Source organism: Dipodomys spectabilis, unplaced genomic scaffold (genome assembly GCF_019054845.1).
Source record: "Dipodomys spectabilis isolate Male_0828 unplaced genomic scaffold, ASM1905484v1 ptg000119l, whole genome shotgun sequence".
Taxonomy (NCBI): domain Eukaryota; kingdom Metazoa; phylum Chordata; class Mammalia; order Rodentia; family Heteromyidae; genus Dipodomys; species Dipodomys spectabilis.
The window spans coordinates 494,618-509,187 of NW_024870796.1; the positions used below are offsets into that span (position 1 = coordinate 494,618).

The 14,570-nt window shown below is 43.7% G+C and overlaps 1 protein-coding gene and 1 pseudogene across 5 annotated transcripts in view; one reads left to right on the top strand and one right to left on the bottom strand.

Annotated features, from left to right (window-relative positions):
- Nucleotides 1-2,935: 2,935 nt before the first annotated feature.
- Mapk9 (mitogen-activated protein kinase 9) overlaps nt 2,936-14,570 on the top strand; it is a 40,360-nt gene continuing 28,725 nt past the window's right edge. For 2 of the 5 annotated variants that reach the window (XM_042688818.1, XM_042688820.1), the window contains exons 1-2: nt 3,014-3,115; nt 13,168-13,336. In XM_042688818.1, the coding sequence (XP_042544752.1) occupies nt 13,215-13,336 (122 nt within the window). In that variant the 5' untranslated portion in view covers nt 3,014-3,115; nt 13,168-13,214. Of the gene's footprint in view, nt 3,116-4,636; nt 4,779-13,167; nt 13,337-14,570 lie in introns of all 5 variants that reach the window. The other 3 variants (XM_042688819.1, XM_042688821.1, XM_042688817.1) reach the window with 3 other exon arrangements.
- On the bottom strand, nt 10,926-11,414 carry LOC122115380 (annotated as a pseudogene).

Consider the following 14,570-nt stretch of genomic DNA (forward strand, 5'->3'; position numbering starts at 1 on the left):
GAGTTTCACAGACTTTCCTGCCCAGGCTGGCTTTGAACCATGATCCTCAGATCTCAGCCTCCTGAGTAGCTAGGATTACAGGCGTGAGCCACCGGTGCCCAGCGAGCTGTATCTCTTTCTTTAAAAAAAAAAACAAAAACAACTGGAGATGGAAATTTTTAACAGAAAAAATATTGGTTATCGCTTCAGAAAGAATGAAAAAAAAAGTCTTTGAAACAAGAACCAGTTATTCAAAAAATATTCAGTATACTTTTAAATGACCTTGGTCTCTCCCCTCCATCCCTCCCCCCTCCCAGCTGAAATGGCTGGCCCAGAAGCAACCACACCCAGAGTACAGACATTGGTTTCTAATGAAACCCCTGGTTTCTCCAGGGACCCCTGGAAAAATGGCTGGGTTTAGTCAAGAAATCCATTAACAGCCTTGAATTTATTACAGTTCAAGTTAGGAAGTACTTCACCCTCCCGACCCCCCCATATACACCATGATGGGGTTTATATAAAAAAGACACAAAAGCCAGCTGAAAGAGCTCCCGGTAGCCACAGATAGTCATTTGCCTAACAAAATAGTGAAGTACTTTTTTACAGTGGGAAAACCTGAACATACCATCTCAGGTGAGCAAGTTCAACATCAGCACTGATAAGGCATGTTAATAGCATGTATCCTGTACATTTATGAATGGCTCCTCCCTCTGTAGTCTTCCTCCCCCAAACTCATAACCCCATTCTATTCTCAGAAGGGCATCAGGCAAACCCAACTGAGGGACATTCTTCAAAATACTAGACTCCTTCAAGCTTTGTAGACAGGTCAGTAGTAGATACATTAGAAGAGAAGGTTGAAGACATTCCCTAACTGGAAAGAAGATTGATGGTAGAGAAGAAACATCGACACCAATCTAGCAGCTTCAGCCTCTGCAAAGTGGGCATTCCAGAGAAACAGAACTCTACGATAGAAGTATACTAGAATTCATGAAGTAATTCATGATTTCCTGGAACTGAAAGGCATAAGTTACCAGACTGAAGTGTAGACCAAATCAAGCCAAGACACCATACTGAGTTATTTTAGAACACTTACAAAGGTCACCTACAAAGAAACAGAATGACTTTAGACTCCTCAACAGCAACATTGGGAACAAGTTGATGGATCAACTTTAAAAGTTCACAGGAAAAATTTTCTTCAGGCCTAGGAATCTGTATTTACCCTTGTCTCCTGCTACAGACTGAATGTTTATGTACCCCAGTCCCAAATTCCCATGCTGAAATCTTAAACCATTAATAGGGTCATATTAGAAATAGAACCTTTAGAAGGCGACAAGATTGTAAAGGTGGAGCCAGAATACAATGAAAAGACTTCTGTGCGTGAACCAGAAAGTATGTCTTCTCTGAAAGCAGATCCATCAATATCTGGATCTTGAACTTTCCAACCCCCAGAGCAGTGCAAAAATAAATTTTCATATTACTTTTTGTTGATTTGGGTCTGATGAATTACGACACCTTCTGTCTCAGGCTATTTTCTATTGCTCCGGTCAAACACCACACTCTGGAGTTTTATAGGGAGGAGAGGCTTATTTGATTCATGGTTCTGAAAGGCAGTTTTGTGGTCCAGGCCCCTCCGGGTTTGGTGGATTCACAACTGAGAGAGTCCCAGATCTCTTATATTTTGAGGAATCATGTAAAAACAATCCTCACTTTTAATCCTGAAGCACATAAGCCAAGAGTGTGTAGAGAATCTAATGGTGATTACATTTGTTTTGCACTCCTCTAATGAAAAACCTGAAGCTAGGTACCTTTGTAAAGAATAGCCCAGACCTTCTTCACACAGGCCACCACTCAAAAGCTGAGAGAATTTTAAGCAGGAACGAGCCATACTTAATTTTAGAAAACTCCCTCTGGTGGCCAAAAGGGGACATTACGGTTGGGGCCATTTCTTTACCCCACCCCTCCTCTGAGGCCTGCTCAGCCTGACTCAGCCCTCAGCATCCTTGGAAGCCGGGAGATAGGGTTCCTGCAGCGCTGTATGCCAATTCTGCCATGTCCTCCGGTCCTTTGACTGGCCCTGGTCATTCTTCCAAAATCTCCTTTCGTCAGCCACTGGCCCCAAAGGCCTACCTACCTCCAACTCCCAGCAGGCCACAGATCTCTGAGGAAATTTCCCAATGTGTCTAGTCTTTCTACTTTACTAACAATACACAGAGTTGTCCCCCCACCCCACCCCACCTTTTCCTGCAGACAGAGGTGTCACAACTGCCAACAAGAACCTTCTCCCCACTACCAAATGGGCTTGCTGGGCTCTTGGTCAGCTCCTCTTACCCCTCCCCTACAAACCCATTCTGCTCTGCGTGAGGGCTGCAATCCTGCAGCAAGCAAGCCAGAGGCCCAGGCCCTGCACCTTCCCCCCCTCCTCCCAGGGCCACTGGACGACCACGCCGGGTTCCAGGACATCGAGGCCTCGTGGTCCTCCCCCAACCCCATTCCTGCCACTTCTGGGCTCCGCGTGCGGCTTTGGGCCTCGTCCTCCCCCCTACTTAGCCCACCCCCCTCACTCCCCCAACCCCAGTCCCCAAGGCGGGCTCAGGAGCCAGGCCGAGCCATCCACTGCCTGAGTTTCCAGCCCACTGCATGTATGGCGCGACCCCGAATGCAGGAGAGGTCAGTGTGCAATTACAGCTGAGCAGCCTAGAGGTGAAAAACCTCCCCCCTCCCACAACCTCCCCTCCCTCTGGACCACTACCCCAAATCCCAGACTCCAAGCGCCAGGTAGTGAGGGCTGACCCCTCCCGCGCCGCCCAGCAGAGACCCGCCCCCCCATGACGCGATTGGCCACGCCTTTCTGTCTTTCCGCTCACTGATTGGTCAGCCTTCAGGTCGGTCAGGCGGAGCGCCGCGGCGGCGGCGGTGGCGGCGGCGGCGGCGGCAGCTGTGCTGAAGGGAGCCGGACCGGAAGGGTCGCAGCGCCCCGGCGCCCCTCACACCCACTGCGGCGGCGACGGGGCGGAGCGGAGCGGGGCGGGGCGGCCGGAGCCCGGGACAGCGGAGCCGGGAGCGGCCGGAGCGCAACGCCGTCAGCCCGCCCGCCCGCCCGCTCTCTCTCCCTGGTGCGCGGCGGCCGGGAGGCGAGGTGAGCCCGGCGGGCGGGCGGGTGAGCTAGGCCCGGCGGGGGCCGCTCGGACCAGGCCCCGCTGGGGAGGCTTGGCGGGAGCGTCTCGCGGCCCGGGTCTGCGAGGTGGGCGCGGGCCCGCCGGGCCGGGGTGGGCGGGGGGTCTGTGGGGCGCTGGCGGCCGCCGCCCCTGTCCTCCCGGGATGCCGCAGTCACCCTCGGGCCGGGCTGTCAGCCGTCTGGAGCTGCGGGCCCTCGCGCGCGCTCGCTCTGACCCGAGCCCGGCGGCGGTGCAGGTGGGATCTGGGGGCGTCATCCTTGCCGGTGGCGGGGCACGCAGCTCCCCACCGGGTCGGGATGCTCAGAGGCGCCCTGGGGCGAGGGGGGGAGGGCTGGTGGTCTGGTGCCTGCGACCTTGGCCAAGTCTCTGATCCCCCTCCCCCTCGGGAAAGTGGGGAAATGTCTACTATTTTTGGACAGGGATATTGTCAGGCCTGTAGAGCTGGTGCCCAGGGCGCATCTGCGGAAAATTGGGCGGCATACTGTCCTTTGCTGATGTGTCGTAGCCACCAACCCCTTCCTCATCCATCCTCGGGCCTCCCCCCCCCCCCCCCCATTTTCTGCACTCTCCTGTGCCTTGTCATTGCACAAGGCAGTGTCCAGCAAAGCCAGAGTGGGTTCTCCACCTCCTCCACCACTAACCTTCACACACACACACACACACACACACACACACACACACACACACACACACACCCATCACCTGTCTTAATTTCCTGTGTTTTAAAGTTGTCTCTGGGATTTTGGCGTAGATGACACTTTCTGACCCTTCTCTGCCTATTTTTGATGAGACCTGCTTTGGTTACTCTCTCTCTTCTCTTAGTCATTACAGTTTATTTACTTATTTATTTTTGTGCCAGTACTGAGGCTTGAACTGAAGGACCTGGGCATGCTGTCCATGCTGTCCGTTAGCTTTTTTTGCTCAAGGCTAGTGCTCTACTGCTTGAGTCACTTCTGGATTTTTTTTTTTTTCTGGTTAATTGGAGATATGAGTCTCGTGGACTTTTCCTGCTCCATCTTCAAACCAGGATCTTTAGGTTTCAGTCTCCTGAGTAGCTAGGATTATAGGGTGCCACCAGCATCCTGTAATTTCATTTTTTAGTATCATTTTTCTCGTACTTACTCTGCTTTGAAACTCTTCTGTTTGTCTGCCTGTTTATTTTCTGTAGCTTTATGAAAACAGGTAGTTGTCTGATTGGTGCCCTGCTTTCTCCCCAGTGCTTAGGAAGTAAACAGTAAGTATTCAGTAGTAGCAGTTCAGTGAATGATCTAAAGAACCTTCCTACCCGCCTGCTGTTTCTGCTTTCACTTTTATGTTAGTGACTTCTAACTTGTGAAACTTGTAAGCAGATGGAAGCTTATTCTCATTTTGTGAAATATGTTAATGTCCTTGACCCCTTTACTTAGTAACTGTCAGAACAAGCTGTGATAAAAATTTTACATTTTTACAAGAGCTCACTCCTACTTCTTTCCCACATTCAGGAGACATCAGCTGAATTCTGCATTTATCTAGGTCACGCTTTCTGCTGGGCCCCAGGGACAAGAAGGAGATAGCAACAGGGTCCCTTCCCCCAGAGATCCCAGGAGCCCAGTAGAGAAGGCATGCAGACAGTTCCAGGATAAGGTATGACACTGGGGGTAGTGGAGGGCCCGTTGGGTGGAAATGTGGAGTACAGGACAGTCACCTTAAATGGTGACCAGTAATTTGGCAGACAGGGAGAGGCACAGAGAGGTGAAAGGCCAAAGCTAATGAAGGACCTCAGTGTGGGGTGAAGCCCTTGGAACCGGGCAGTTGTGGACTGATGGGAATCTTGGAGAATCAGAATTTCACTCAACAATTTTCTAAAAGACATCACAATTCCCAGTTTGTATCTGGACTTCTCTGATTTTAAATGTTGACAAGAGATAATTAAAACTTTTCGAAGCTCCCCTAAGCCAAATGCAGACTTCACTGGGCTTGGTGCAGGATTGTTGACCTCTAGGACATGCAGTGTAGGAGGGTATTAGGAGGAGCTGGAAAAGTAGCCTAGGGCCTGGGTACCAGCCTAGGTACTCATTTGATTGTTGCTGGAGCCCTGTGAGTAACTGCTTGATGTACAGAGGAAGAAACAGACTCACAGTGTCTTTCTTAGCAGTCTGCTTCATATCTAGCAGCTGGTGAGTGGAATTTGAACCCAGATGTCCTCCAGGTCAGCATTCTTGCCTGGATCCCCAGCTCTCAGTATTCTTGTCTGACTTTTAATTTATTCTGGGAGAACAGCAGTTAATCTATTTAACATTTTCCTCCACTTAGTATTTTTATTTTCTTTTCAGAAGACTCCTGTTGGGTTAAAAAAATTTTTTTTTACATAGTCTCTAGAGAGCTTTGATTTTTCTGAGAATTTTATTCTCAAGTGTTTACTTAAGTGTTCGAGGATACACTTGGATTTGTTGAAAATCTTAATTTTCCAAAAAGAAGAAAATTTCAAAGCAATTAATAGTGAGTAAACCAATTGTTTTCATGCTGTACAAGATAAAACAAACCTGATGTTTTTCTTAAGACCTGGTTTGGCAGTAGGTTATTTTTGGTTACCTTTCATACTTGATTTGGATGGTGCCAATTTACATAATTCCTTTCAGAAAAATTAATTCTTAGTAATTTACTTGGCTTTGTATGAATTAATTCCAACATCAGTCTTTTATTTGTTTAACATAGAGACTTTCTGAAATATTCCCAAAAAGTTGAATAGTATCCAGTTTGAACAATTATTAACCCTTGGATAATCTTGTCTCATCTCTAACTCTACTCACTTTACTCACACTTTCCCTTCTTGTATTATTTTCAAGCAAATTCTACTATGTGATTTTATTCATGCATTATTCAGTATATCTACATATGTATAATATATTTATACACTAACAATAGCTAATTAAAACTTTTAGAAGCCAGGTGCTAGTGGCTCATACCTGTAATCCTAGCTACTCAGCAGGCTGAGATCTGAGGATCGAGGTTCTAAGCCAGTCCAGGCAGGAAAGTCCATGAGACTCTTCTCTCCAGTTAACTACCTGAAAACCAGAAGTAGCACTGTGGTTCAAATAGTAGAGCATTATCCTTGAGCTGAAGAGCTCAGGGACAGTGGCCAGGCCCAGAGTTCAAGCCTCATGACTGACCACCCCCCAAAAAAAATTTAGAAGTTTATACATTATACATATATATATATATATATATATATATATACATATTAAATTTGTAGAGGCAATAGCTTCTGAATGTCATCAAATGAGGAGTCAGTATCAAATTTTCACTTGTTTTATGAAATTTAGTTTCTTTAGTTTTGGTTGTTTTTGTTTGTTTGTTTGGTTGTTTTTTGTCAGTTTTGGGGCTTGAACTCTGGGTGGGCCTGGGTGCTGTCCCTCAGCTCTTCAGCTCAAGGCTGGCATTCTGCTACTTGAGCCACCGCACCACTTCCCGTTTTCTGGTGGTTTATTGGAGATAAGAGTCTCACAGATTTTCCTGCCCAGGCTCACTTTGAACTGTGATCCTCAGATCTCAGCCTTCTGAGTAGCTAGGATTCCAGGCCACCGGTGCCAGCTTCTTTAGTTATTTGAAGGTAGAGCCACATAAGGATTCATTTGTTGTGATTGGCTTATCTGTCAGTTCACTTTCTCTTAATGTCTTGTATTTCTTTGTTTACTTGTGGTTTATTTGTTGAAGGAATTGGGTTGTTCTGTAGCATTTTCCTAGTTGGGATTTACTGATTCTATCTCTGCAGAGTTAGTTAATGTTTTTATTCTCTGCATTTCTCAAAAATTAGTAATTGGATGTAGACATAGCTTGGTCAGATTCAGGATGTCCTTGTGTCAAGACCCTTCTCAGATGGGCTGCACTCTCCTCTTTGGAGACACCCTGAGATTCTGTGTTCATCTCTGTTTTACAAATGAAAACAGTCACCTAAGACCACCCAGATCAGTGGCTGGCCCTCTGGGACTTCCACCCCAGGGTCCAGATTTTAACCACTGCTCCACACTGCTCTATCACATTTATTCTCTTACTTAGTTTTGCCTTCAGCAACCACTGAATTACTAATTACTATGTGATTAGTAGAGGACTGAGAAATAAGTCAGACATGTTGTTGGCCCTTAAGAAGCTCAGAACAGAGTGAAGGTAGGCTTACCATGCAAAATAAATAACAAGAATACAGGTCCAAATGATCAAATGACCCCTGAAAAACAGGGGTCATTCCCAGCACAGGCTAAAGAGCATGAAGGGAAATCTGCAAGAAAAACAAATGCTTGAACTAAATTTTGAAGGAGGCTGAAGGTTGGTGGAAGTCATTTCAGGCAGATGGAACCACTTGGGCAGAAGCCTGCAGGTGTGTAAAGACATGGTATGTCTGCTGTCCCAGGTGGTATGAAGAGCCTAGAGAATCTTCTATCTACTATGTTGTACAAAGGATTTGAACCTTACTGTCAGAGTCACTGTCAAAGGAATTAAAATAAGAGATGGTATCATTGCAGCATATTTTTTAAACCTATCTTTAAAAAAATTTCTTATCATGCAAAAATTATACATCTACAAGAAGTTGTAAAATCCCACTTACCTTTCACCCAATCATCTAACAATTGCATATTTATGTAACTATAGGAAATTGGCATTGGCCCAGAGTGTGTACAGTTCCCTGACATTTTATCACAGAGATTCATATGACCGCCACCACCACAATCAAGATCCAGAGCTACTTGTCATCCCAAAGATATCTCTGTGTGCTATCCCATCACAGCCATAGAACCTACCTTGCCTACCTACCATTTGTAATTCCTGGTATTACTAATCTGTTCTGCATCTCTATAATCTTGTCGTTTCAAGAATATATATGAAGTTACACAGCATGTCACCTCTTGAGATGGGATTTTTTTTTTCCCTCAGAACCTCACAGGAGTCCCTCCTTCCCATGCGCCTCCCTCCCCAGCCCCCTTCCCCCCCCCCCACCCTCCATGGATGCTAAAATCCATATATATGCCAGGTGTGAGTAGCTCACACCTGAAATTCTAGTTACTCAGGAGGCTGAGGTTTCAGGATCACAGTTCAAAGCCAGCACAGGCAAGAAAGTCTGTAAGACTTTTATCTCCAATTTACTAGCAAAAAAAAATCAGGAAGGAGGGCTGTGGCTCAAGTGGTAGAGCACTAGCCTTGAGCACAAAAGTTTAGGGACAGTGCCCAGACCCTGAGTTCAAGCCCCAGGACAGTACAAAAGAAAAAAAAAATCCATGGATGTTCAAATCCCCTATATAAAATGAAACAGTATAATCTGTACAACCCCCTCCCATTCACTTTAAGTCATCCCTAGGATACATTTTAATACCTAGTACAGTATAAATACTACATAGTAATCACTTTGTTATACAAGGTAGGGAAAAATGACAAGCAAAAGGTCTGTACTGCATATGTTCAATTAAAGATGCAGTTTTCCCTAAATGCTTTCTTTTTAGTTATTTTAACTAATATATAACAGCATAAAATTATGCATATCAAAGAAATAGCAAATGTTTGATACAGGTATATGTTGTATAATGTTTAAGCCAGGTCAAACATTTCCCAGAATTTATCATTTCTCTATGGTGGAAGGTTTTTAAATCTTCTTTTTGAAATGTGTAGTATATTGTTGCTCTCCTTTGCTGCTCTACTGTGCCATAACACTCCAGAATTTCTTGTTCCTATATACTAACTTTAAGTTTCTCTAACTTAGTATCAACTGATCTTTCTGAATATTTTCTGTTTATGGTTGGTTGAATTAAGAAGTGCAGAATTAGCCAAGCACCAGTGGCTCACACCTGTAATCCTAGTGACTCAAGAGGCTGAGATCTGAGGATTGTGGTTCAAAGCCAACCTGGGCAGGAAAGTCTAAGAGACTCTTATGTCCAGTTAAGCACCAGAAAACTGGAAGTGGCGCTGTGGCTCAAGTGGTAGAGTGCTTGCCTTGGGTGCTGAAGAGCTCAGGGACAGTGCCCGAGGCCCAGAGTCCAACCCCCACAACTGATTAAAAGAAAGAAAAGTGCATAACTAACCAAGTACAGTGTGGCTCATGCTTGTAATCCTATTCTAGGCTAAGATCAGGAGGATTGGAATTTAAGGCAAAAAGTTTGCAAGATATCCATCAACCAATAAAAATGCTAAGTGAGGTGGTGCACACCTGCTATCTCAACTATTCAGGAAGTGTAAATTGGAGGATTGAAGTCCATGTTGGCCCAGACAGAAAGCAAGACCCTAAGGTCCTAACAAAGCTTAAACCTCAATACCACCAATAAGAATTTGCAGAACCCACAAATATGGAAGGCTAATTGTTATGCCCTTGAGATCCATACAGTTACTGTGTGGATCAGTTCTTTTCAGTATTGGGAAGTATTCAGTAGTTCAGCTAGGCCACCACTGAACTGTTTGTTTGCCAATTGAGGTCATTTGAGTTGAGTCCAGTTTTGATCTGTTAGAAATAAAGCTGCTCTGAACACTTGAGCATAGGTGCTCATGTGGATAGCTCTCTCTTTTTAAAGTGTGTGCCCAGTAGTTTGGAAGTTAGCAAGATTGGAGGCTAGAATGGCTTTTCCGAGCTGCCAGGCCCAGGGAGCCACATGTGTGGGATCTCTTGTGGTTTTTGCCCTTTGCTTTTGTTATGGCCCTTCCCTCACTGTAACTTTTTTATTCCTCACACCTACCCAAACAGTGTTACATGCTACTTCAAGAATGGTTCCAATGTATTCATGGAGTATCCTCTCTAATACTATCACTTTCATGAACAGAGGCAGTCCCTAAATATTGAGTTGAATTGGTTTAGCCTCTTACAAACTATAAATAAGTAATCTTTTTTTCCCATGTAATATTTATCTTTAATTATCTTAAGTCTTATGGCCACATAATTTACAAATTATCCCCTCTACCTGAAACCTTTTCTCTTAAGAAGTTGACAAAAAGCACCACTATCAATCACACACACAGTAGTTCCACAATTTTGTGTTTTTGAACAGCTGCATAAAGAAAATCCTGAATTATAACTTAGTCTGTCTTAGTAAAGAATTAAAAAATAGGGCTGGGAAGGTGGCTCAGTGGTAGAGCGCTCGCCTTGCAAGCATGAGGTCCTGAGTTCGCTTCCTCAGCACCACATAAGCAAAAAGAAAAAAGCCGGAAATGGCGCTGTGGCTCAAGCGGTAGAGCGCTAGCCTTGAGCTGAAGAGCTGAGGGACAGCGCCCAGGCCCAGAGTTCAGGCCCCACGACCAGACCCCCCCCCAAAAAAAAGAATTAAAAAATAAAGTCCATATTGTATCTGTCACAGTCACTTTTAAAAGCATCTGTACTTATAGACCAACTATAAAATGTGACAAGTATTAAATATTCATTTGACATTTATACATAAGCCACACTAAAATGCCTTTGAATAAGTAAAAGGCAGATTTCAGAGAAAGGGAATTCTAATTAAATTGGCATAGTCAAGACCAAAAATATAGACATTGTTTCTCATCTTCAGCCATTGCCTTTAACAGATTAATTTTGCTTGATTCTGAGACAGTAAAGGGATTTTCTAGGTATTTAAAGATCTTCTCATAATTAGCTATATAAATCTGAATATAAAACCAATCTTTAACAGATTTGGAGATGGTATTATCCTATCTTTCTGAAAAATTGAACATTAGTAAGTCCAATCATATGACAGAAAGGGGGAAAAAGTTTTTTAAAATTATATTTACTTAGCCATAAACCAGGCTAAATCAGGACTTAAATCAGGCTTAAATCAGAACTGCCCAAAAATATTCTGCCAGCCATACATGATCTGAAATCTGATATTAGAGATCAATTGAATTATGGTACACAGTAAAAAGCCATGAGACATTTGTTTTGCAATAAATAAGGCAGTGGCTATTAATGATTTGTAGCTTTTTTGAGATAAGCCATCAAATCTGCCCGTTCTCTCTTAATGCCACTGAAGATCATTTTTGTTCCAGGGATGTCCTTTTTGGGATTCTCCAAATACTCCATCAGTGTATCCTCTCCCCAGGTGATGTCTTTGTTCTTGTTGGCATCTGTGTAAGCGAATCCAGCTGCTTGACCAGTCTTCCCACCAAACAGACCGTGGAGATTAGGCCCAGTCTGTGCTTGCCTCTCTTTTCAACGGTGTGGCACTGGGCACACTTCTGAGCAAAAATCTTCTTGCCTTTCTTAATATCACCCATTTTCTATTCGCTCTTTCCTGGCTATCACAAGAAGGATAACAGCTCCGAAGCCAGACGTCCCACGCCATCTGTAATCTTTTATTTATTTATTTTTTTTAAAGATACCTTTCAGGGCTGGGAATGTGGCTTAGTGGTAGAGTGCTTGCCTAGCATGCATGAAGCTCTGGGTTCGATTCCTCAGTACCACATACACAGAAAAAGCTGGCAGTGGTGCTGTGGCTCAAGTGGTAGAGTGCTAGCCTTGAGCAAAAGAAGCTCAGGACAGTGTCCAGACCCTGAGTTCAAGCCCCAGGTTTGGCACACACACACTTTCAGATGTCACTAGAATGTCCCAGCATTGTGGGGAATGTTGGGAGTGTGGGTCAGATCACTGTCCCAGAAACCAGGCCTCCCTGTCCTGTCCTTGGACTGAGAGATGCTATGCTGAGTGAGAATGATCTGTGCCCATCCTCCTGGAGCTTAGGCTACAATGGCCTGGGGCAACTTCTGAGGCCTTCCTCATTATCAGGATGGCCTCAGCCAGTGTTCTAGCTCCTTGAAGCCTTGGATTGCTCCAGCATGAGTTGTGACTGCCCATCCTGCTGTGGGGGTTGGTGTGTGCAGTCCTGTTTGTTTGGCATCTGGTGCAGTTCTTCCCTGGGGGCACTTCCTGGCCAGGTGTGCCAATGGCTCTCATCAGGAATGACTGGTTAAACTAACCCAAGAAAAAAAAAAAGTGGCACAATGGACAATTGAAGAAACTACTCATTTGACTAAAAGTCTTTGTTTAGGCTGTTACTAACTTGTTTCTATGTTTAAAAGACATGTTGGGCATCATTGTGTCAAAACATAAATCATCATTACAGAAAAGTTAATCTGGTAGGCATTCATTATTAGGTGGTAGAACAAAGTCAGGATGTGATGGCGCTGTAGAAAAATTTTAATTCTGTGTTTTTAAACACTGTGAATATTTACCTGCATGATTCCATTGTTGGCTTTTAAGTTTTTTATTAAAAAAAAAAAAAAAACCAGCTTGCTAGACTTTCAGTAAACCTTGCTGGACAACAACCAGGGAACCAAGTAAATATTTGCTTGTTTTCTTTCTTTCATCTAGACTCTTGCAGAGTGGAATCAGCCTGTTGCCTAAACCACAGAAAAACTGCTTTCCGCCACTACTCCTTTATACTCACATTTGTGAATAAGCTTTCTAGCGTCAGTGTTCTTTTACTATAGAATAGAGCAGAGCGTATGGATAAGAGGGGCTGCAGGCCAGTTTCAGCCTACTCTCATGAATAGGGCCCATTCAGGGTATGCTGAGCTCACACCAATGTCACCAGTCTTGTAACTGCCCTTCACTTTGGCTTATGAAACTTGCTTTCAGATTCATCACTTTAACCTGAATCTTTAGACTTAGCAGAAATCTTCAGGGCCTCTAGAAGAGGTCATTCTGAAAGAATACCCCATCCCTGCTTAAGCTTTCTATAAACTAGTCCCACAGGAAACAAACTGATGAGAAGCATTTACCGACGTAATAGTCTCAGCATGGCTAGTAATAATATGTGAATTCTTTTCTCCGAAGGGGGTTATTTTCTAATCTAAAATTCCTAAAATACGGCCTTGCAGGAGGACCTTAAGATTCTTTCCTTTAATAACAGTCTTGGGCCACTGAAATGGCTTGGGGCTTTTGGGAGTCTTTGAGGCCTCGCTTAAGTTCAGAACTCCATCAGACTTAGAGCCACATTGTCTTACATTCCAATGAACCTGAAATACTGTTTGGTGAACTGTATATGTATAATTCAGTAAGGATGTATGTTCCTTCTGTTTCTCATCTAAGGAACCTGACAGCATACTGGCTCCCGGAATACTGTATGACACTACATCATGAGTGACAGTAAATGTGACAGTCAGTTTTACAGCGTGCAGGTGGCAGACTCAACTTTCACTGTCCTGAAACGTTACCAGCAATTGAAACCAATTGGCTCTGGAGCCCAAGGAATTGTTTGGTAAGTATGGGCTATTTCATTACTGTGGATTGAATTTTTCCTGTAAGAAAAAGTAAAACTAAATCATTGAAAACTTAGAAAAAAATAAATTAAAGCTAATTGAATCAAGTCTTGCTATAGTTATATGTAGTCAGGTGATAGGATACACATCCAAATCCTTAGAATGCTTCATAAACTTAAATAGGTAGCAATTTTCTTTTGCTTTTTTTTTTCTTTTCTTTTCAGTTTTTTTTTTGTTGTTATTCATTTGCCCTGTCATTATAATAGCAGAGTACTAGGTATGACAGTGAGGTATAACAGAAATTTGGAGTTTTATTCATTTCTTCATCATGGCCACCTTTTCCTCCCCTCCCCCTTTTATTCCCAATCACTCCTATTCATTTCTAGGCGCCATCATTGCCGTGCCTTGCCATTCATTGGCAGGATGAGGCCAGTCAGTGTCATTATCACACCATGGATTAACCAGGAAGGGATGCTGTGTGAGGGGTTGGGCTGGCCGTCTCTTCCTTGGTGTCTCTCTTCAACTATGTGTCCAGCCCAGGACGTCAGAACCGTTGGTCTGACCCTGAACCTTAGTCTCTTGCATGGTAAGACAGTCAGCTGCTGCAACATCACTGCCAGCTAAAGGTAAAGTTTTCACCTGTTTTCTAGACTACAGTTACCAGCTCTTCTCAAGCATTTTATCCCTAATTTTTCTCAGTGATTTTTTTTTTCTTTTTAGTCAATAAATACAGGATTCTCTTTATCTCTAAAAGAACCTGTAGTAAAGCCAAGAATCTGTTTATAGCTAGTAGGCAGAGAAGGTTGAAGGTATAAGTACATTATTGGGTGTTGTGGCTGTGGATTATGTGTGCGTGTAAAGAGGCTGAATTTAGAGAATCTTAATCAGTGGTTTTTTTTTTTTTTTATGTAATCCTAAAATTACAGAATTTATGAAATCCAGTTTTATCCTCTGTTGCAGAGACATATGATTGAGAAGTTTACAATTCACTCACCTAGCAAGTGAGAAGTGATTGGAAAGAATACCTAGTTTCTATCCAAAATAGTGATAGTCTTAACTTCCAAATGATAGCATGCTAACTTGGTACAGGCAGAATACCCCTTATCTGAAATGCTTGGGGGCAAAAATATTTCTGGGTTTCTGATTTTTATTTTAATTTTTAGATTTTGGAATATTTTATAGACATTACTGATGGAGCATCCCTAATCCAAAAGTTCTGTCAGTGCTCAGAAA